At 42.3% G+C, this 24313-nt stretch overlaps 1 protein-coding gene across 1 annotated transcript in view; it reads left to right on the top strand.

The window, feature by feature from the left end:
• Positions 1 to 24313, top strand: part of PDIA5 (protein disulfide isomerase family A, member 5) — a 95049-nt gene that overhangs the window by 41835 nt on the left and 28901 nt on the right. The window contains exons 12-14 of the mRNA XM_009887318.1: positions 2494 to 2630; positions 20668 to 20738; positions 21797 to 21960. Coding sequence (XP_009885620.1) covers positions 2494 to 2630; positions 20668 to 20738; positions 21797 to 21960 — 372 coding nt within the window. The remainder of the gene's footprint in view (positions 1 to 2493; positions 2631 to 20667; positions 20739 to 21796; positions 21961 to 24313) is intronic.

The following is a 24313-nucleotide window of genomic DNA, read 5'->3' as shown; positions in this document are numbered from 1 at the left end:
CAAGACATTGCTCTGCAGAGCAGGGGCACAGCAGTGCCAGAGTGTACTTGGCAGCCCATGGCGAGGAAAGCCGATATGCTTTTATACCATGCACACATGTGCTGTCATCACAGATTCTCAAAAGAGAATCCAGCAGACATTGAGCCATATGAAATGACCTATTTTTTGTGGACACTGGGTACACGCTGCAAAAAAAGCAGCTGTTTTCCCTAACTCTGTTTTTTTTTCCCTTTAAATGTTACTGGTAAAGTGCTGAAAGTGGTTGATCTATGCTAATACTTTGGGGAGGGTATGATATAACTTCATGAAGGTTAGAATTATTTAAATTACTGAAAGGATGTTTTTCGATGTTCTTTCCTCTCAGAACAAGAGCTGCTAGTTAGAGGGCTCCAACAGCTTTTCTTTTACTGCTGTTGAAGTGCTTCTTTCTTAGACTATGCTATCTTGTGCATACCACAGTTCCTTTCTTTGTTTAATCAGATACACAGTTGTATCGGCTTGGATGGTACGCAAGCCAGACAACTTCTTGCTGCCTTAAATAGCTGCTTAGTTTGTCTTGCTGTTTTTATGGACTCCTCTCAGGTCCTTCCTCAGCACCAGCTACTCAGTTAAAGCAAGAACCTGTTCTCTGTTCTTAATTGAATTCGCTCTCGATAACTCTTCCAGACTTCTGTCATCCTATTTTTGGTCTTCAGGCCTTGATGTGACTTGTCTCAGTTTTAAATGACACTTTAGATTTTGCTTGTTGCTTCCTCCAGGCCTCGAGGTGCTTCTTACCAACTCCTGTGTAGGCTTATTAGCATGCACAGCATTTTAAATTGGGCCATTTGAATAAACATCCTGTGCCCTGCTTTACTAATTCCTTACTGAAATAGGTCGTGCCAGGCCCTGCTAAACACAGCGTTCTCCCAGTGCTTTGTAGCCACTGTGTCCCATGTTCATCGTGCCCTGCCTACTCAACCCAACTCCTCTTCCAAATTAATTTAGTGTCATGGTGTTTTCTGGAAAGCCTTCACTCTGCCAGGATACCTGCAGATTATTGCTCTCTTACAGGCTTAGCAGCAAGCAAACTGATTATCTGCTAAGCTTTTAGAGAGTAAACTCTTGAGGACGGGGACCTGTGTCTTTTTCTGTCTCGGCCACTTGGCTGAGTGCAGCTCTGATCCTTGCTTTGATGTTTGTTTCTTGGTTCATTTATCATATAAGCAGCAGCAGAGGTGTGCATCACAGTTTTGCATGGATTGCTTAATATTCTTGGATCATACCCATTGCTTACATCAACAGAATTTGCTATCTGAATCTGTGTATCTCTCTACTGCTTTTTTTTATCAAACTAGGCTTTCAGCCTAGAAATGAGCACGGCAGGATAAATGAGTTATCATCCATTTACCATTCCGTGTTCCAGGCAGCTAACACAATAATACATTTTAATCAAAAATAGTAAATCTAGTTTTGCCAGCAATGGGGGCACATCCAGACCTGTACTTTGCCAAAGAATTTGGGGAATTTGGGGGGTATTTGCAACTCATTACTACAACTGGCAAGGATAAAATAGCTTCAAAGTCTGGCTCCAAATGTTCTTATGTTTGGGTGTCCTTTATGTGAACACTGCTTTAATAAATAAAATGTCAGTTAACATAGTTCAGGTCACATCTGCCAAATTCTCTTTTTAATGTATGTTAATAAAAGCCAGGAGCAATTGTTTAGCCAGATGATGAGCACTGAACTGATCCAGAGGAGCTTGGGTTCAGTTTCCAGATTTGCCACCGTATCTTTGAGTCGTCTCTCTGGTTCTGATCCATCAAAGATGGTTAAACTCACGTACAATCACAGTGAAGTTGGTAGAACGTGTCACTTATCTTTTAGGTTAAGCATGCCGTCGAGTAGCTTTGCTGAATTAGGCCTACAAGCTCACTGTTAAGTGAGGACATAACAACGTGACCTGGGGAAGCAGGGTTGTTCAGGGTAAACCCATATGTTCCTGGGGAAGCTGTCTGTGTAGCTAGCTCATGGTTCCAACGCTGCACCTCCTTCTTTGCCTGTCAGCCCTAATCATGCTGTCTGTATTCAAGGTGACTGGTTAGATTGGCTGTTTCTGCTCATTACTTCTTTCTTCCATTTGCAATGGCTCCTGTGAACTACAAAGTGTGAATGCTGTGAGAAAAGGAGCATCCTGCTGAGGAGGGTAAAAGAGTAACAGAAAATGCATCTGATTTCTATAATGTAATAACCAAGCAGCCTGGTTATCTCCTCGCTCCATCCCCTTCCATTGCTGTTCTGTGCTCGTGAGCTTCTTGAGGATTTTTATTCCTCCTCCAGTTTTATCTGAGTTTCTGTGCTTATGAGTTCTGGGTGGGTACAATTATGGAAGCTGTTCAGTAGGGTTAGTGTGTGCACAGACATCTGCACAAAGTGGTTTCTTGCAGTCTGACTTGCAAAATGGCTGATTAGTACCCGAGAGTTGGTTTTCAGCTGTGTCTGTTTGTCTTGTAGCCCACAGGCACCTCAGCCACAGGCTCCGGAGACTCCTTGGGCAGATGAAGAAAATGTAGTTTATCACCTGACTGATGAGGACTTCGACAAGTTTATAAAAGATCATTCTTCTGTGCTAGTGATGTTCCATGCACCATGTGAGTTTGTTTTTTTTCTATTCTGTACCCTGAGCCAAATGCTTGCTAACACAACCAGTGACTTTCTGTGGAGGTTTCACAGAGCTGTGAACCCAAAGTCCAGGCTTTTCTTGTTTGTGATGTTTGTTAAATACACAAGGCGTGAACTGTTTGTGAAGTTGCTGACTTCAAATTTAGGACAGAGATGTACTGCTGGAAGAGACACTTTGTAGGCCGAGTCAAAACATAGCTGAAGAGTGTAATGATGCTTAAATAGTCTGAGTACTCATCACTTTATAGCATGACTTCCCATTTTCAGCTCATCTTCTCTGTTGTTTGCTTTCAAAGCAGAGCTCTCGTTGATTATGCAACTCAACTGGAGAACTGTGAGCGCCTGAGTTCTTGTTCATGGCTGCTGATGTGACATTTTGAGCATTTTCACTCCACTTCTCTGCTGCAGCTTGTTCTCTGGCAATGTCAGGGTGGGTGGTCATTACATACTGTGCTTAAGTAATGCTAAAACTTGATCTAAGTTCAGGAAGTCCCCAGGACTTTTGAAAACTGATGGAGAGCTGGTAGCGATACTGCTTACTGTTTGACTGAGTATCCATTGGGCTGATTTTTTTTTTTTTTTTTCCCCATGACTTGAGGTTTTAGCTTGAGCAGTAAAATGGAGTGAGTTGCCCTCAGAAAGCTCTTCCAGCCACGTCGTCCTCCTGTACGCTGTTGGGTATTAGAGTGCATTAACCACTTTGTTCACTTAGTATGTAAGTTATTTCAGCTACATAACTGGTTCTACCAATTCTTTGTGTCTGTGATGGAAGGTTCAGGCTCAAATCTGTTATGTTGGGTCATAACGCAGCTTCTGTCTCCTCTTGCTGCTCTGCTGGCAGTTGCACTCGGGCAAGATGTTCATTTTCATGGGTATAGAATTGAAGGTTAGGGCTCTGGAGGCAGGCTGTGTGCTCACAGCTGAACAACGGAGGGTCTTGGCACGTAGGCTGAAATCCTGCTTCCCTTTAAGTCAGCAGGAGTTAGCTCCAAAATGCCTTTTTTGAAGGTCTGCTCATAAGACTCATTTGAAAAAACATACCATAATGAATTTCCTTTGCCCAGTGGAATGACTGGGGATTTGATCCACTGAAGCAGGTGACTGGCTGCTGTTTTGTCGCTGTGTTCACTGGATTATTTGTACTAATGAAAGTGGGACCGGAGATTAACGCCTGGCGTGAAAACCAAAACACAAGTAGCAGAACTGATGAAGCCTGGTTTGCTCAGGAGTTATCCTTCATTACCCAAATCCTTCCTTCACCAGACTTCCATCCACCCCGGCGTGCAAACGGCAGCATGGGCTGCTGCTCCTTGGGAGCTGCACACTTGCTGGTTTGGCTGAACAACTGCTGCCAAACAAAAATGTAACTGCTAAATTTTCCTCCTTTTACCTTTCTGTGCCCAATGGCTTGGGATAAGTGCCCTCTCTCTCTAGCCCCAGATATCTGTATATTTACAGAGATTTAGTTGTACTTAAAAGCTTTTCTGTTTTTTGAGTTTGTAAGTGGAAAAGGAGTCCAGTCATGTATGTGGGATGAGGAAGAGGGAAAAAATCGATGGTTGGCCCTGCAAACTATTCCTTTAGGAAATCTATTAAAAATAGATGAATACACACAACTACAATCAAATTTTATGGTAAATTCCAGTTAGTTATAAATCTGAACAGGGCTCTGTTCAGTTTTTAGGGTTTTTTTTTAATACCTTCTCAAACACAAATAATACCATTTTAGTGGTAACAATATTGCATGACCTGTTTGGAGAGGAGGAGTACTTCCAGCTAGATATGTTTTGTACTCAGGGGCGTTGTGTGCTAAGGTACTGCAGTACTTTGGCAAACGCTGTTTTGAAAGTAAATCAAATGCCTGAATCAGGCTGTTGCAATCTCCTGATAACATGTTCCAGCTGCTCAGAATTGGGATAAAGAATGTTCCTTACCAGAACAACTCCATTTTAAATGCAACTTGAATATTTGGGCCATTTTATTTACATTCAGGTGGTAGCGGTATGCCTACATGCAGAATCCAGCTTGTACATGTGTAAAACATCTGTGTTAGTGAGAATCCTCTCTGGGCATCCTCAGCAGAGAGTGTAAGGCTTGCAAACTAATTAACGACAGACAACTATCATAAACAGTTATGTCCATGATTAAAAGATCTTCTCCTAGCACTTCTTAAATGTGCTAATGGAGTCACCTTGTGAATATTAGGAGATAAATTACTCCAGAAAAGCAGTGGTAAAAACGGAGAACATATTACTTGTTCTAACCTTGGTAGTTTAGGATGAGAAAGTTTCTTCTAAAAATTATGTATTTGAGGAAAAAAAAAAAAGTTGAAACAGGTGTACAAAAAAGACCCAGACCTCAGGATATACTTTTGTGTAACTAAGAATAAGGAAGGGGATATCAACAGTGGCCTGGAATTAGCAAATATTTAAAACCCTTTGTCACCATGCAGCGTAAACGTGACTTGGTGTTTTTCTAGCATACAATCTTGTGTTCATGAAAATTTCTTTTACTAGAGGGAGAATTATTTTATTGATGCTTTAATTGTGTAGTCAGATGGCCAATGCATTAATAGAGTGTAGTATTAAAAGATGTGTGGGACATTGGAAGCTTTTTATCCTTTCCCGCTCCTCCAAGGGCTGAAGATACAGCTGAACCAAACGCATCCCTGGTACATACCTGTGAACTGCAGAAGTAGGCACTGTGATGAATGTGGCCAGTTGGGTCTCCGTGTCTGTGGCTACTAATGATCATCCCTGAGGACCACACTATAATTATTTACAATCAGTTGGACTTACTAGCCCAATTAAAGGCATCACAGCATTTTGTGTTAAGTGCAGCCTAGCATAACTCGGTTCAACTAGAGTAGTTACGTGTCATTTAAACACATCAGGAAGGTCTGCAGCGTGCAACTTGCACCTCTTGCGATCAGAGACCTTATACCTTTTCTGCAATAATTTAGCACGACCATTAAACAGAAGATGTGCTGCTTCGAGTCATTACTGCTGGCCCTGAGAATCATGGGTGAGTGTGGGTGGGCAGGATAAATTCATCTTGCTTTCATTTTGCAGGTCACTAGGAACACGAAGCAGGATTTTTAACCTTCTGAAACTCCTTTGTAGAGCCCTTAAGAGGACGTTCAATAAATCTGAATATTTAGCATAGGTCAACAACCCAAACAGCCAGGAGTCTGAAGGCACCCTCCCTCCCCAGCCATCTGCGAAGGGTGTGCAGCATTGTGCTCCTTATTCAGGCATTTTGCTGAAATTTTGTAATTGCAGGTGGTGAGCATAGTGTTATCCTGGATATATCCAGAGTAGAGTTTTGCAGTGAAAAAGCATCTGAAGTGTTTTTTCTGTGTGTTGCTGTTGTACCCAGAAACTTCAGTGATGAGCTGAGATCTGCACTATACAAAGGGACAAATAAATGGTCCTTTCCCCCAGTGGATTTGGAGTTTTTGCTTGGATTGATCATATTTGCTAACATGAGATAGCACAGTTATGTTAGTGAACCTATTTCCAAGTCTGTAACAGAAGATGTATCACACCTACCAGAGCTATTTCTGTACCCCAACTTAAATAAAGGCACCTATGCAGCTTATGATAGTCTTCTGTTAGCAAGGATAATAAAGACTCCATGTCTGTATCTGCTGCTTGATATCTAAGCCTACAGCTGATCAATTTATGTAGATGCCCAAGATGACAGCTGGGTTCTGAATGTCTCTAAATTTGAGTTATACTGCCAGTCAAGTGTTGTTAAATGCTTTAGTGGCATAGGAAGTTGCTAGGACTTAAAACGCTCCTGAATCACTTGAGCACAAAAAAAGCGCCGTTTTTGTTTTCAGTTGTCCCCATCAAACTATTTGCTGAGTCAAATGGAATTTTAAAAATAATTCTGTCCAAAATATTTGCTAAATTAGTGCAGCTTGCAGTCTTTCGGACTTGGTTTTGGCAAAGGAATAAAAAAACCCCAAATTTCCCTTTCTACATTTTTCCCAGCATTTTTCTCCAAAGCACAGCCTCAGAGTCTTTCAGAAAATAAACCTAACCAGGTTGCTGATAAGTCAATTCAAATGCTACTTACTGAAGGTGTTTAAAGTCTAGGATTGAAATTAAAGTCAATTCAGAAACGGGTTCTAAAAGTGTCTGCTTTTCATGCACAGGAGTTACTTTTCATTATGTTTTGTTAGCACAAATGACATAGCTAACATTTTAAAGCGTACCTGTTCCTGCAGCCTCATGTACAATAATATCCTGGCGCCACCATGAGCTGTAGCCTCTCTGGGTACATTCAGCAAACACAGATCCGAGTAGGCTGTGTTGCTAATTACGTGGTCATCAGTCACCTCTGATGGTTGCTTTTCCCTCCTCTCATACCCCATCAGCCATAGCAAAGTCCATGGTTCACTACCGATGCCAGAGGTAACAGAGGGGGGGGAAAGGGCGCTTTGGACCGTACTGTTGGTGTGAGTGGGTGTTTGCTTTTTAAAGTATTAAACTATTAAAATGTTTTTCCTGCAACGTTTCTTCCTTGTACATGACCTTAAATTCATGTTAAACTTGCCTTCTTCCCATCCTTCTTCATAGGACTTCTTCAGAGGCTTTATATAAGCTGTAGTTGCAAGTCTTGAGGTTAGAAAAAATGTCAATACTTGTAGTGGGGATATTGGAGCCATCACGGTTCTCCTCCCTTGATAAGGAAGGAAGGCATGGAAAATGCAGCTCTTTTTTTTTTTTCCTTTTCGTTTTTTTTTCTTCCCCTCCTTAATTTGTTCTTGGAAACTGCTATGGAGATGCAGCGCTGATACACCTTTTCTTGCCCCCCCCTTTAATGGAAGGGAGGGCGAAAATAAATCTTGAGATGGTAAAATGCACTATAGTTCTGATGTGCTGTTGAAATATCTGTGAAATTCCTTTCCTGTCCTCAGATATTTTCTCTCTCTTTATAAACCAGCCCAATGAATTGCACAGTTTGTGCTTTGCAAAGCCGACTATTCAGCTTTGTAGGTTTTTAATTGCACAGGGAGCTGTTTTATCAATTTAGCTTTGAAAAACGGCTTTTCACACCCTACCCTCCTTCCCTCCTCCCTCTGGTGCATTAAAACCCGAGGTTTTAAGCCACTTTGTGGACTCATTATTAAGAATGCTAACCAATTAGCCCAATACAAGTTGAAGGCCTCCAGTTTCTAACCAAGCAATGGACTTGGACCTCTCCCTGCCAGCACACCATCATTGGTTTCAGTGGTCTTGGTTTTGTTTCTTACTGCTGCATGTGGTGAGACTAGGATGTACAAATCCATTGCTCACTTTATATTTAAAGTAAATCAAACCCAGAATGTGTGCACAAAATAAAATCTTTTTTTTCAAACTGGGTTTTACAACTATAAGTAAATAAGTGTCTCTTGCAGACCCCCACTGGTTCCTTATGAAAGCTCCTTATGAAAGCAAGCTACCATTGCAGTGAGCACTAATTGGTATGTCTGTTGGCAGCCTCAACAGAAAGGCCACGAGTTGAAAAGGCTGAAGAATTAATTTACCGCGCAGCCTGAAAAAATAGCCTTTCCAGTACAGGTCAGCAGCAGCCTAACATTGGCAGCCTGTGATAGATAAATAAATAAATAAAATCTTATTATTTTCCATGCTAATTCATGATTCAATCAAGAATTATTTTTTTAAAAATGTAAACTAGTGCAGTTGTACCAGCTAACTAAAAGTTACAGGCTTGTGGGTTATCCAAACAACAAGCAACACTGAATGTGGAATGGACGGAACCGTCCTTTAATCTCTGTTTGTCCCTGTAATATCTGACACTTGTGATTTTAAAAATAAAATATTGGCCATGTTCAGTGGCTAAATAGAAAGCTTTTGGCATCTGCCTTCAGATGTACAGCCTCTAGGATGAAGACAAACAGTAGGTAGCTGGGAAGCTGTCCGTCTTAGACCTGTGCTAGGAGCCCCTTTAATTTATTTGACATCTTTTAGTGGTAGCTCTTCATAAGAAGCTTCAGCCTGTCTCTGTTGATGGCATTGGTTTAGCTCAAGTGGAAAATACTCTTGCGTCACCAAAGGTTTGCCTTCTGGCCTCAGCCTTGGCACCAGCCAAATTGCTTTGGAGCAAAAGCTGCGTATCTGGCTAGTGTCTGCATGGAGCGGTCTCAAGTAGCTTCCCAGGAGAAGTGGCAGCAATAATAGCATCTACTTCAGTGTCCCTCCGTGTCTGCGCTCTGTGCCATTGTTTCCAGTTGTATAATGTTGATCAGTCCTGTGTGAGAAGAGCTTATTGAATGGCAGAAGTTGCAGAGAAGAGCTGTGTTTTCAAAATGCGCATTAGCTGTGCAAAACAGCAGGGGATTGGAAGCTGAAAGCTTGGCAGGATGTAGCCCTCGGTCAGGGGTTTGTTTAGAGTTTCCTGAAAGGTCTTTATAAGCTTTCTCAATCCAACCTGACAAATGAACTTTACTTTTTAAATTGGACTTTCCATATGGGCAGTACTTTAAAGACAACTGTGCTCATTATTCAGTGATGCTGTAGTCAGGGAAGAAAATGAAGGCAAGCAATTCTGTGCTGCATTGACTGCAACCTGAACGGGTTACTGGAAGTTTGTAGTGTGTAAGGCAGGTTGTGTATTTGGAAGATTGACAGATGCCATATCCACCTGATATAGTTGTGCTTAGTAGTCCACAGCACGATACACAGGAAGACATACACGTGTCAAGGTCCTTGCTGTGGGCTCAATCCTGTACCTACTAGAGCCAGTGAAAATGCTCTCCTTGCGTTTAGAGTAATTAAAGCTTTGAATAAGGCAGGCTTTCTGGACTGTTATGTAGGTCATAAGGCAGTACCTAGCTCTGCTGGGTTTCTTAGTGAAGCACTGCAGATGCCAGGATGGGCTGTTGCAATGCTCTAATCACTGAAAGATTGAATTGTTGTGCAAGGGCACTCAGATGATGAATGTTGCTGTTTAAGAGTCTGGATAGATAGGTGAAAAGAAGAGATCTGCTTTGGTTTCAGCATTACGTTTTCTGACTCGTTGCTTCCCTCAGGTGCCTAACTTTAATGTTGCCTTAATGCATTTTTAATAGAATGTATAATAAAATGCTTTCCTGGACAAGTGTAAGTTGTGCCAACTTTCTGTTCGTTGTATGTGTGCACTTTTTAGCTGTACGTTACTGGCAGGCTGCTGGAAGAGAGATATTCTTCATATAAACCAGTTAGAAACAGGTAAATTCTTGGCTCCTGAATCTGTTTCCACTGAAGTGAGCAAGTTCTGACTGTTGATTTCAGAAAGGGGAAGACTGAGACACTCAGACCAGGATTTAAAAGCGTGCAAGTCTGCAATAGGATGTTGCTTGATATTACATATATTTGAATATCACCAAAAGTCTCAGGGATTGTAAACAGTTCAGTGCAATGACCTGCCTCATTAAACTAATTGCAGCAGTGATTTTCGGCGGAGATTTAATTACACATTAAAACGGAGTTCTTGAAAATGCAGCAAACCTGGAAAATGAAGAACCTGACATGGATTTTTCTTTTAATGACCATCCCACTTAGGTTTCTGGAGGGTTTAAAAATAAAAATCAATATGGGTTTTAGTGGTACTTAATATAAATAGGAATGTGGAGAGTATAAAAATCCTAATAACTAGGCTTGTGCAGTAAAACTTGATAGGATACCTAATGAAAAGGGTGACGACAGTAATGACAGAGTCCATTCTCTCTTTTGTGTCGGTCTTTTGATACTAGAGCACACAGTTTGTATAAGATTATTGTCTTTTTGAAGCAGTTTGTGCTCTGAGCAGAGTAAAGTCATACAAAAGGATGATCCAGTGATAAAAGTGATAGCCTTGGCCTGGAGATGTAGAAGTTTAGTTCTTTGCCTTGCTTTGATTTGTGCAATCATGACCCAAGTCTCTAAATATTTGTCTTGGTTTCTAATCAGTGTAATGGAGATAACATTTCACTTTGCGTGGGAGTTTTATCTAGCGAGCCATGTCCAGACTGCAAGATGCTCCCGTATTGCAAGTGTTGGGGTACAGAAGGCATGTGAACATAGCAAAAACTTGATTAACATGAAGGAAGTAGGATTCTGCCTTTGGCATTCCTTGGCTTGTGGCAAACAATCAGGCTTTTGGCCCCCACATTTAGGACCCCATCTGTGGGGGAGAGTGACCAGGAGAGTGCACAAATCAAACAAGGCTGTTACAGCTGGAGGTGATGACTCGCAGCCTGGTTAGAGCCCATGCTGGGACTCAAAGGAAAGAGCCTTGTCTTGCTCTGGTTCAGCTTCATAACAGAAAGAGTAGCAAAACCAGACTTTTGGGACATTTGTGGCTACTCTGCCTTTCCGGCTGAATCTTGACTTGCTCTGTGCCGTGATGCTGTTCTGGGGACACAAAGTGTATGTTGAATAACTTACTTGATAGCAGTTATGGGTATCAAGAGCAGTATGCAGGGCAGTAGTAAAGGAGGAAAGAAAGGAGCTGAACTGTAGATAAATGGGTTTTGTGAAATTTCAGGGACTTGTTCAAAATGCATCACTGTATGCTTGCCTCCAATAGGGAGCAATTAGTTTCTCTATTAAAGAAGATATTTGCAAAGGCTATTCCAATCAGAAAAAAATCTTCCTGTGAATGTGTGGCAGGTGGTGTGACGAGAACATTAGTTTCTTTGGGGATTTGCTGCCTCATTTCTCACATTACTATTGCCTGCCCTCTCTCCTAAAAAGCTCTTACCGACTAACTGAGGCTGAGAGAACTGGATTTGTTCAGCCTTGAGAAAAGAAGGCTCAGAGGAGACCTTATCAAATGTTCCAGTATTTAAAGGGTGGCTACAAAGAAGATGGAGACTCCCTTTTTACAAGGAGTCAGCTGGAAAAGAAGAGTGCTAATGGGTACAAGTTACTTCTGGGGAGATTCTGATTGGACACGAGGAAAATTTTTCACAATGAGAACAATCAGCCCCTGGAATAATCTCCCTAGGGAAGTGGTGGATTACCCATCATTGGAGCTTTTAAGATTCAGCTGGACGGGGTGCTGGGCCATCTTGTCTAGACCATGCTTTTGCCAAGAAAGGTTAGACCAGATGATCTTTGAGGTCTCCTCCAACCTGGTATTCTACGATTCTATGAACTGAGACTACTGCAAAGGAGTAGCTACAGCTGCCAGAGAGCCAAGAGGCAGCTGAGTGGTGACAGCTGAAGGGAGACTCGCCCCATTCTCACCTTCTCTCTGTATCTGTTGTAGATGATTTAGTTATTCAGAGTGGTCTTTTAAAGGACTTCTGTAATTTTAGTTGGCCTTTTTTGTCCCGTGAAAGTCTTCATCTGAGTGTGTGGAGTGGGTGACTGTCCTCCTGCAAGCTTGACCCTGGTGTATGTATAAGCCTTAACGCTCTCGTGGTAAGTTCTGATAGGAGTGAAGCATAACTTATTTTTATAGGTTTAATTTGCTTGTCTCTAATGATGGGTTAACAGTAGGAATTAGCTTTAAGAATTAAGCACCAGGTTTATTTCTTCTGAAATAAATTAATTTCCTTGCCTGGATAAGCTTAATATACAGTGCAGGGCTCTCATTTGGAAAGTGCCTTACAGTATCTCTGCTACTTGAATCATTACCAGCAGAGTTTTCATTATCAAGTTTATCTTCCTGAATACTTTATGGCTTCAATTTTTATTATCCTGTGGAAGGTAGCATAGAGAACTTACTTTAAGGGGCAAATAATGAACAGAGAAACCTACAGTGAAAGATTGCTTGCTTGCCTGCCTGTCTGCTCCTTGTGCCCTTTCAGGTGGTGAGTTGGCAATTGATGCTGTCTTTCTGAGTTATTAATAAATTAATCCATTGCTTTGATACTGAGGTATTGTGCTGATGATGGAGGCACGTCTTCAGGGGTCCTGACCACTTGTGATTAGCGAGCATCCCAGTACGCTTGTCCTAAGTAGATGAATGCATCTCAGCTGGTAACTACTTATGCTCTGATTTTGGACAAGAAGTATGCGTTCTGCATAGTATCCCTTCCTGATACTTGAATTTAATAGGTAACTTCACAGTAACAACCAGTGTCACCATTGCTTTTAACACCCCTGTCCCATAAGATCAAGTGCTTTGCGATGTACATTTCTTAGGAAAATGTCTTGCATTGCATCCATTTTGCTTATGTTTTATACAAATTGCATCCTAGGAAATCATTTGCTTGTTGTTATTTTCCTGAACTGGACGTTCAAAGCTATTTCATCTGACCTCTGTCCTCTGGCATTTCCATTGCTAAATCCAAAGTAGAAAGTCTTTCATAGTGGGGTATAGTGTGAGGGGAAAGCAGTACAACCTCTCTTCCCTCCCCAAGGTGAAATTTTGTTGATCATCTGGCAATGGAGAAGCAGGGGGGATCTTTCTTGGGTGTGGAATAATTATGGTTTAATTGAGAAGGAAACCTTCTGGTGGTATTTTTCATAAACTCTCAACAATTTCACCTTAAGGCAGCCATGCTGTTGTCTCTCTCTTTCGCATTTCAATAGGGGAAGATTAATTTTCAACACCTACTCAAGGCCATGTTCCTCCAAGCTGGTGTAGGAAGTGTAATTCATATCTCCCGATGCCAGCTGATCCACCTTCCTTCACTTCTTTTCCCACCTAAGAGGGATGGTAGGAGGCACCATCGTCTCCCAGCACTGATTTCTACCAGTTGTACCATATAGTTTTGACTATCAGGGTATATACATGCAGCGTAATCTCCCGTAGCTGGAAGCTGAAGCCAGATTTAGAATGGAAATAAGGAACCATGTGATTTTTGTTGTTAGTTTATTTTAAATAAAGATGGTGATTAGCTTAAAGATCATTCCTGGACACCTGCTGGAGTCTGTGCCATTGCAGATGGGGGTATATTTTTCAGGGCGCACTCTGAGGGCAAGACAGCAGAAATCTCTCTCACTGCTTAACTCTCAGGGACCCCAGGTGGTAGCAGCCTGTGGCTGAAGTTAGCCTTGGAGAATATTCACCCTTTCCCCTGAGCCTTTGTGTCAAAAGAAGATAGGCTTCAGCATGAGCAGAAATGAAGGCAAAAGCATATGTTATGCAGTTCATCAGAGCTGTCGTCTTTTAAATCCCGTGGAGGCAGCCTGCAGGACCCGCTCGGTGTTTCTCCCTCTCTGTGCTGAGCCTTCCCCTGCTGAGGTCTGTTGCTGGCTGAAGGTGGCCCTTCTGCTGGAGCTGTGAATACGGCATGGATGCAGGCAGGGTTCCCGGAGGATACATTTGGTTAAGCTCTCTTCTCAGTTTGATCTGATTTATCTTATGTAATGTAGTGATCTGACTGTCTTTTTAGAAATAAATAAATAATCTGAACTCGAACTGTAACTGGCTAAAGCTGTTATGAATCTTCTTCTCCTGAGCAGTTTCAGCAATGCTGGGGCAGGGATGGGACGGGACACACACAGTTGTGCCAGCATAGAAAAGATGATAAAGAATTGGATTTCAAATGCTTTCACCTCTACAACTGAAGTGATCGAGTAGGGAGGTGAGGCTTGGCTAGCTCGGCGTGCATCCCCATGTACCAGGCAAGTGCCAGGTAGTTCACGTGGTGTTGGCCTGCTCCTGTGGCCCGGTCAGGACTTCATTTGTGTCTGTCTGAATTGTTTGGTCGTGACCCACGCTGTGCTGCTCTATTCTTCTCAGTACCCTGAGGCTTTCCCGTAGGGACATCTGTGCCTCCCGTGTGTGCTCCGCAGCACATGCACGAGGTGTTCTCAAGAGAAACGGTGGCTGGGGTGGGGTGATTACCACTTCAGCAGGTCCTATGGATAGAACAAGGGGTGACCAATTAGTAGTCATTTTGTGCCCTGACGTCACACTGAAGAGCTGCTGGAGGCAGACAGGGACTTTCTTCTGTGTGCACATGCTGGGATTGGATTTGCACAGATCGTTGCACGCACAGATTGACTGCACCGTGAGTTTGTGGCAATGCCAGTGAGATGGTGATAATGGTGGGGACGAGATGCTGTACTGCTCTGCTGTCACTGGGATGAACTGTGCAGCCCACGCAGCAGAGGCGTTAGGCTTCAACCGCATAAATGTAGCATGACTGCAATAATCCAAACTGCTGAAGTATTTTCCTTCTAATTCTGTATTTCTAGTTCCTCAGAGTCTTTTCCAGGCTGACCTTTCCCAGGCTTTGTCTTTTGTAAAGCCATAAAGCTGTTCACTTGTCACTGGTCCCTAAGCAATGTCATACTTGGTCAAATCAAACCTACCTTTAAAAGCACAGTAGTGAGGTGGATGGGTGTCTGAATTTGTACATGCATGCACACTTTTCTAGCTGTTGAAAATTTGAATTCAGTATCATGTTAAAGATGTTGAAGCTGCTCCTGCTGGTCTTTCTTGTAAGAAAGCATCGAGTCTTGAAACATCTTCAAGAATCTGGAATTTTACCTGGGTGGTCAGTGGTGCTGGTGAGAAGGACATGAACGGTTTGGTGGGAGTAAGTACCCAGAGGGAAAAGGATGTGTAAAATTTCTTGAGCTCCTGCCTTTCACAGGGTGATTTTTTTTTTTTTTTTTTTTTTTTTGTAGCAGAAACATGGAGATCTGGGCATGGCCTGATGTCTGTGACCATTTTGACTGTTCAAGAAACATGCAACCAACATGGTTGCAAACGTGTACCTGTCATTATGTGGAGAAACAGCTGCTTTTGTTATCCTCCCCTCCTGCCAAATTTGTGGATGATTTCCCATCAGATGTCTGCAATGCAGACGACTAAATTATGCAAGGGAATCTGCAGCTGTTGTAGTTTGTGCTCTCTTACAGCGGTAAGAGAACTGTAAGCTGCCTCATGTCAAACCTTAGAGCTACTCTTTTACATGATGCATAAGAAATCTTTGTGTGTTAAAGACTTCCATGGCAGAAGATAATACATTTGTGTTCCAGCATAGGTGGTAAGAGGGCTGGGGCTTGTGTGTATCCTTGCCCTGGCTCCAAGGATTTTGTTTCCTCGCTATGTACATACTCGTGCTTTATATATACAGGTGTATGTTCAAAGTTAACAACAGGGCATGCATAAGGGCTGGCTGTTCTGCTGTGTTGTGTCACTGCCCCTCTGGGATTAGGAATAGAGAAACCAAAAGTGTATCTTCAGGTGTTAAATATTTAGAGAACAAAGGTGCATATGAATATTTTGAGATTTATTTGTGGGTTTTTTTTTCCCTTGAAGTTGTTTGTAAATCTTCCATGAGTGTAGTCTGAACTGCCAGTGTCGCACTTGCTGAAAGCAGGACATGCTTTGTGCTTCAAATTTGTTTTCTCATCAGGCTAATGGAGGTATTTTTGGTGTGCAGCTATAGATGGATGTGGAGCTAGCATGATACAATGAATAGCTGGTGCACGATAACAGTACTCAAGCGGTCTGTCAATGGCAGAAATGTAATGATATTTTAAGATCTTTATTTGCAATTTAATTTATCTCTAGGGTTTTTCATGTCAGAAATTCCTTGTCCACAACCGCCTGGATGTTGTTTTTTATCTCTTGCTTGTCACATACACTTCAGATCCTCAGACAATGCTGTCTTGAAATGAGAGGACGTGACCAAAAGCATGTTTTTTATTTATATAGCCATAATAACCTGAAAAAAGCAAACAGTGAATGAGAGACAGAAACAGACATTTATATTTTGTGGACAGCACTAACACAGCAAATGCAGGAGCTTAGCTGGAACTACTTGACTGGTTTTCTTCCTGTCTTCTGCAGGCAAAATTTGGTTTTAACAGAAGTGTTTGCATTGGTTCACTTCTGAAAACGTTTGGAGCGACTGCACCCTGTATTGTGAGTCTTTGCCATGGTGCCAAACAGGCTGCCGTAAACAACTTCTTTTCCAAGTAAATATCTGTATTTGCTTGGTACGTTTCTTAACCTTCCCTTTGTCCATGCACTACTTGCCCTTGCACTTTAGTTAGCGTTGCTCTGTCCACACTTGGCCTTTGCCTCTGCACTTGCATACAGTCACACTCTGGGAAGGATGAAGTGTTGAGCGAGTGTTGTCTTCTGCCCTGTGGTGGGATTCTGGAGAGAAGTGACTGGTCTGCACTGGGGCAATGTGGAGACCTTTGCCGTCGTTCTGGGGGGTGCAGCTGAGCTGAGCTGTGTGACAGTGACTGCGCTGGAGGAAGGAGCTGTTTATTAGCCTGGCTGCGCAGTGCAAATGAGAAGATTGATTATAAATAAACTGGGAAAACAGAATCCTTGCTTCATTGAGATGTCTCTTAAAAACGGTTAGCAAGGTCCTGTCTTGTACCAGCTGTCATAGCACTGATTTTTGTAAGCTTTGACTTCTTTTTGCTGTCTTATAACACTCCTTCTTTACACTTACTCTGTGTGCTCTTTTCTATTTGAGCCTTGGCCCTTACTGCATGGGGCTCCTTTTGTGCAAGGAGAGCAAGATGAGGTGTTGAGAGGTCAAAGGACTTGTCTAGAACTGTTCAGCAGAGCCAGGCACTGAACCTTGACTGGTTTCTGCTGCTGGATGGAGAGTAATTGTGACTTGCACCTCCAGGGGAGCTACTTGGCTTCTGCAAGAAAAGACTGAAGCCGTGGGAGTCCTCCTGTGTAGATAGCTACATGTCCCTTGGGTGTTTCCACCAGCCATGACCCACAGAGGCTTGGAGGATGTCAGTGTTTAGATTAGGCTGCGGGGCATCCTTGTGTCGGCTGTGACCTTTCTCTTCTCACCTGGGTTTGAATGAGTCGCTTCTCTTGCTTAGTCTTTTAGTTTTAATGTCAGTATACGCTTGACATGACAGTACATCTTCTAAGAGCACATCTATTACAGATGCCCACTATAGGCCTGTGGACTTCCTTCCACTGTCCCAGCAGACCTTATGTGGCACATTGGAGCATCTGGGCTAAGGGGCTGTGGGGTTGTTGTTATTTTCCCATTCATTTTATGAACAGAAAATGTCTAAAACTAGAGGAGCTTAGCGCAGAGGGATACAGCTGCTGCTGAACAACCTAATGTAGCAATCAAAGGAGAGGCAATGACCTTGGAATTCATTTAAATGACTTTTTCATTGGCCTTGAGAATTTAATGGCAATCCCTACAGGATTATTGAAAGGTAGGATAAATAATCATAGGAGAGATGAATTGATTTGCAGCGTGTAGGTCTGACTTCTAATTCGTATCTTCCCTTTTCTGCAGTGGTAGGTGGAAGCAGGCTGTAGCACACAATAGCAAAATTCTCATAAAGATGGCTGGAGAAGCATTGTTTATCGTGGAAGAAGCTCTTGAGATTCATTGTCCTTCTTTCACATTCAGTTTACTGTGGGGGCTTTTTTTCAAGGCTGGGCATATCATGCTGTCCTCTGTCAGGGGTAGAACAAGCATTGCATGATAAAGATTTGAGGACTTCGGTTTGTATTTTAGTGCCTTTAAAGACCTGATCCCGCTTCCTCTTTATTTTGAGCAGAGAGAGTTAGCTTTGTGGCAGTCGGTAGTGCTGTGTCTGTGTGATGTCCATGAAAGAACTCGGAACAGTGACATTTCATAGTCTGGATATCATTCTCCAAAATATTACTGACATGAATATCAGGTGCTTTGGGTTGGTTTTTATTTCCTGAGCAAAGTATGCCTAGCTTGTTTGGTTGTTTTTTTTTCTCTGCATGGGTTTGTGAAAACTCAGGTTGTTTGATGCTTTTGGTTGATCAGATCTAATATTAATGATTGTGGAATATAGTGTAGATTGTGTGGATACTGTATCTAGAGCACAGTATGAAGCTTTCTGTGGCTCTAGGACACGCTGTGTAAAGCCCACCAAGGTGAAGCTATCCCTACAAAAAAGGGTGGTTTTTTGTACAAATTTGAGCTAGCTAATTCAGAGAGCTTCTCAGGTATCTGAGCTGGGACTCGAGATGCCCTTTGTTTAGAAGTGAAGAGCACAAAATGAATAAAGTTCCCTGCTCCTAAAAGGAGAAATAAATCAACTCGGGCAGGTGTCAAAGGGAACTGTCAGCCCCTTCCACAAAGCCACATGCCTGCAAGTTTTCTGTGGGTGGCAAATAAATCATTTTGCCAGCCTCTTTCGTGCTCTTAACTAAGACAAGCGGTGCTGAGACAGTAACTCTTCCTCAGCCTTTTCCAGCTTCTTCCTGAATTCACCTCTGAAGCTGTCACATCAGGCTCCCAGCTTGGTCGCATGTGCTCCCACCACCATGTAAAACTGAAGCAAAGCTTCCTCCTCCTCCTGAGACCCCCTCCTTCTGCTGCTCCTACTACATTAAAGCATTGGTTTTGCTCAAAAGAAGGAGATGGGGCTTTTTAACTCTGTGATTGCTATGCAAATTACTAAGCAACATGGACCTTAGCTAGTGTTTGAACTGGAGTTCAGTCTGGCATCAACCATTTGGGTATTTGCCATAATTCTCAGGTGGGATTTGCAGTTGTTGTTCAAATGTATCCACCTGGTGTTATAACTGTGCCCTGAAAGTGTTTAATGGTGTGCTGCGATGGTTGGAGCTCTGCTGAAGTCCCTGTTTGCTGTGGTGAAGTTACACCTGGATGTCCTATCGCTTCTTGGCTGCGAACACTCTTTGACTTGTACTTTATAAAACACGGTTGTCTGGTTGAGTTCAGGCTTCGATTTGTGTGTACTGGCTTCGGCAGTCATCCCATTAGAGGGAATCAAAGCACCACTGAGATTCAGAGTCCTTGGTTTATTTTCTTTTAGACAGTGGTGTAAAAATAGCCCCAGCCCTGTTACCCGTACACCTCAGAAACGGCTTTGGCTGAAGCTGCGTTGAAACAGATTTCCAGCCGACGATTCTGATTGTCTGAAGATTTCTGATACAACTTTCAAAAGCTCATCAAAGTCTGGGCTTTCAAACGCCCATTCCAACAATAACAACTGAAGAAAGAAAAGCTGGCTGCTGCTGCAAACGAGGAAAAAGCGCGGCGAGGGATTGCATTGAGATTACACTGCAGCAGGGCAGGCGAATGCAGTGCGTCTGGGTCATGCCACGCGCCTTATTACAGCTCTCCGCATCTCCAGTCTGTGTGCCAGAGCCAGCCCTCGCCCTGCTCGGGTGTCGATCTCCGCCTCTCCATCCCTTTGCTCTGACCCTGCGGGGTCTGCGGTTGTGCTGGTCCCGTGGGGGCAATAGCGGGGCTGCGTGGGGGTGAGGAAGGGGCTGTCCCGGGGCCCAGCATCATGCCGTAGGAGCTGGAGTGTCGTGGCGGGAGCCTCACCTGGTCCTGAAAGTTCAGCTTGCCTGGAAGCAAGTGCACCGACTGAAGGCAGTTTAATTTACACCCAAATAATTTATTTTAAATCTGCTTTTCTCTCTCACGCATTCATTTTACTTTATTGTAATGTCAGCACTTAGCAGTGAAGTAATGGCAGATCTCTGGAGAACTTCGCACGAGCGAGAAAGTACCATTATCTTGGTTTTACAGGCCCTGCTTATGTTGAGAACATATGTGGTGGTGTAATTACACTGATGTGATTAAATCAGTGCAAATCCTTGCTAGAGGGACATGCTGCACCACTGTAAAGCGGGGCTTATTATCAGGGCAGTTTAATTCAAATTACATTACTCAATTAAGCTGTGCTAGTATAAGCCTCGACTTAAAGTCAGGAAGTCACGTGAAGGCCTGTGTTGTTTCTTTTTAAAGCAGATAAAGATTTGGAAACTGAAATGGGTGAGCGTGTGCCTTGCCCAAGAGCGTGCTAGAAGCGATGGGCTTGACAAGTACTGTGTTTATAGTACTTTCTAGGAGGAAAGAGGTGTGTGTGCAAATTCAGGGGTTTTTATTACTATTTTTTAACAGATTAAATTATTTGTTTAAGCTATAGTGACCGCTTCGGAAAAGATCCTAAATCATACTAAGGCTTTACAAATAAATTAAGCAAAATGCATACTAAATTCTAGTAAATCTCTACCACATGGTTTTGGATTTTGATAATGGCTGGATGGGTCAGTGAATAACCATGGCGTGTACAATTTAATTGGATTTTTTTTTTTTTTTGGCAGGGTGTGGGCACTGTAAGAAAATGAAGCCAGAATATGAGAAGGCTGCAGAGTTTCTCCATGTAGCCAATGATGTAAGTTAATTTCCTTTATTATATCCTTCAAATAATCAGTAATAAATAACTGGAGTAATAAAAGTGACTTTTCTCCCTACAACAAATTCAGCTGTTCTCATCCTCCCACAGGACCCTTCAAAATGTGCTTCCAAAGTACAGTCTCATCGCTAATGCATGAGCCCTGCCAAAGTCTTAGAAAGAACATTCTGTCTTGAACGAAAACAAAATCGAAAAATGTTTATGTATTCTGCTGTAGGCCTTATACATAATATGATCAAATCCAAAATGGAATTTTTTTCCCCTTACTTAAAGGCATCGAATGTGAAGAAACATAGGCTTTTATTTATGAATTAGATTTGGAAAAAAACAAAGGGGGTTGATCCCTCTTTCAAATACCCTGGTTTTATGGTTGCATCACTCCATTAGCTTCATCTTAAGTGCTCCATCAGCATGGCTGGAGAAGAGAGATCCAATAATATAAGTATTAGTGTTATTGATTCAGTCTCAGGCTGTGTACACCATGCAAAAGAGAAGTAGAATTAGTCTCCCCCATACTTTTAGCATCTTTGGTAGAGACATCTAGAGTCCTTTTGTAGTTGTTGGAGAAGAAGGAGGGGATCAGAAAAACAAAGATCAGATGAATCACACTCTACAAGTGTCTGTTCTCCTGTGATTCTAAAGGTGGTCCATGTAAAGATGCCTGCAAGTTAAGGAAAGATGAATTTGCCTTGAAGTAAACTTGTCTCTAACAACACTCGTTTCTTCTGGGAGAAACTGGGATTTGTGGGAGGTAGCGCCATTCCCAGGAACAGTTCTTAAGCATTATGAAGTGAGTTACATACAGGGAATCCTGTCAGAAATGGGAGGAGAACAGGTAGCAACTCTAGTTACATGTAGTCCATAAGATCTCCCTTCCTGGTTTTGCATCATTCCTCTCTGTCTTTCTGTGTGTCTGTGCTGAGTACCTGAGAAAGGGAAGGCACTGAAATTGTGAGTGATTGTCCCCAAGTCCACTGTTTCCTGCCAAAGGGGTGTGCATAGTTGCTGGGATTTACAGTTAGTCGTCTCTGTTTTAGAGTCCAGGTGTCCTTGCAGCAGTTGATGCTACCGTCAACAAGGCACTGGCAGAAAGATATCACATCTCCGGGTTTCCTACTTTGAAGTATTTTAAGGATGGAGAGGAGAAATACACTCTGCCACACCTCAGAACAAAGAAGAAGATCATCGACTGGCTGCAGAAGTAAGTTTTGAGGGTTTGAGATAATATTCGGGTTCCTGATTAGAGGCTCCTGAAGACTGTTTTGGTGAGGAAGTAAATCTTAAACTTAGCTTCATCGACTGCCTAAATCCCTTGCTAACAAAAACAAATTGAATTCCAGTATTCAAAGCCATACAAACATGTATGTTAATTATGGTCTCTAATACACCAAATCCTTTATTTGCTGCTGGGTTTTTCATAGTTGTCCTGGTAATTCTTTCCCAAAATAAATATTTTTTGAATGTACCCTAAGCCTCTCACCAGAGAAGGAATAGCAATGGCTCTGAAAAATAAACAGAACATTTGTTGTTCTCTCTAAGCAGCAGATTTCACTGTTAGTAAGTGAATTTCTGTAGTTGTACTTTTCTCTTTCCAGCATTTCAGAGCCAATGCCTAGAATACCAGCTACGTGGGGCTGAGGGAAAGCCAGCAAGACCAGCAAACCCAGCATCTTTGTCTGCACTAACCAACTTTTCTTGGGTGGTGTGCTAAAATATGTAGAATGAAGTTTGATGTATGATGAAAATAATTTCATTTCAAAGAAGTAAATTGTTGTTACAATTCTCTCTTTAAGTATTCTGGAATAAAAAATGCATTTCCTTCTGCATTATTCAATGGGAAAAAAACCTGCCAGTGTTTTGTGAAGTTTTTAAATCATTTAACTGTTAAGTGCAGTTGGTGTGAGTTTAAGTTTCTCCTCTTATTTGGTAGGGGCAAGGGGGGGGTTGTGTGTGCGTTTTTTGATTGTGGGGTGGTTTTTTTTTTCTTTTCTTTTTAAATTACATCTCCGAGCGCTTAAAATCAGGTAATAGATATGGTCTGGCAGCATCTTTGTAGTGGGAAGTTTTATCTGTATTTTACATTTGAACACAGAACTCCCTTGGCCTCCCTGCATACTTGGGCTCCTGGCTGTTGTCTCAATACTAGGTGTTAAGTCACTGTACTAGTTTCACCAGTTTGCTGGAGCATTTCGAGCGCTACGTAATTTATATTGAGTTAAGCAGTCAGGTTGACGCTGCCTGTACATATTGGCAGGTGAAGAGGCAATGAGGAAGCGGGAAGGGGTGTTAAGCCCTTCTGTCTGGATCCTGCTGTGCCTCTGGAAGACTTTTGTCTGCAGCCTCAGGTAGTCAGCAACACGGGGGAAACCCAGACAACTTGTCTCCTGCTCTTGAGAGTTGGAAGTTCTCCCAACTAGAAATGCAATAGAGTAAGATCCGTGTTTGCTGACCAGAGATAAAACTGTCACAGCTGCACTGAAGTTGGTGGAAATAGGGATGCATCTGGGGCGCAGGCTGGAGATAAAAGTACCATGACACTTGTGTAAACCTACCCCAATGAGTGGTCTAGTCACAGCCATGTGGGTTTCGGCTCTGGTGCCTCTGTGGTGACTGTAGTCTGTGCTGCCACACTAGGCTGTTACCAGTATCTGCGTATCTTATTTCAGGTCAGTATGGGAAGATCTGTGTCAGATGAAGTCACACCTCTGACTGTAACTGTAATCGATGATAGCTCGCACCTACTGTGTTCGTGTGAAAATTCAGACCAGCTGCCCTAATTCTTTTCCTAACAACTGGAAAACCAGTATTGATGGAAATGCAACAGATGTCCATCAAGTGACCTTGAGTAGGACTTTAAAAATGAAGTTTTTTCTCCACTTGGTTTTTACATACTTGATACAACTTAAAATGGTGTCATTCAAAGTGACAGGAAAGTCTGAAAAGCTAATTTATTACCAAGGCGACATATGAAGGTCTTTATACTGTGGCACCATTCTGATGATTTTATATAAGTAATCACTATTTAAGATACAGCAGTTTTTGGAATGAATTTAATGAGTCTGAGAGAAGTCTGTGAGCTGGTGAATAGCAAAAGTTTTGTCAGAGGCGCTCTAGATGTGCGGGATTGCTCTGATCTAGTCAGTATGTGCAGTCATAATTGAAACCTGACATTCTCTTTATCAAGATAAAATATTCCAATTCGGTCACCCCCAGTCTTCCAAGTGGAACGATGCTGATTATTGCATCCTGGCTTTAATATCTGAATTCAAGAGAAGGTCATGAAATTCTTTATAGAAGTTTGCATGATAGTGATAAAGAGTACAAAAAGGATGTTTGAATGGAAGATGCTGTTCTATATCGGTTGCCTTTTGATTCCACCTGCTTGCTGTTCTTCTCAGTTCATGCCTATGGATGACGCAGTGATAAAGAGCAATGTTCTTTCCACCCAGATGTTGGATACAATGTAGGAAATCTTTATTCTGCATTCTTACTTGTACGCCTGAGTACAGTCACTTAAATTATATTTTTATTGAGTTACAGAAATTAACTTGCAT

Source organism: Charadrius vociferus, unplaced genomic scaffold, assembly GCF_000708025.1.
Source record: "Charadrius vociferus isolate BGI_N301 unplaced genomic scaffold, ASM70802v2 scaffold385, whole genome shotgun sequence".
NCBI lineage: Eukaryota > Metazoa > Chordata > Aves > Charadriiformes > Charadriidae > Charadrius > Charadrius vociferus.
This window is presented reverse-complemented; position numbering and strand designations above follow the sequence as displayed.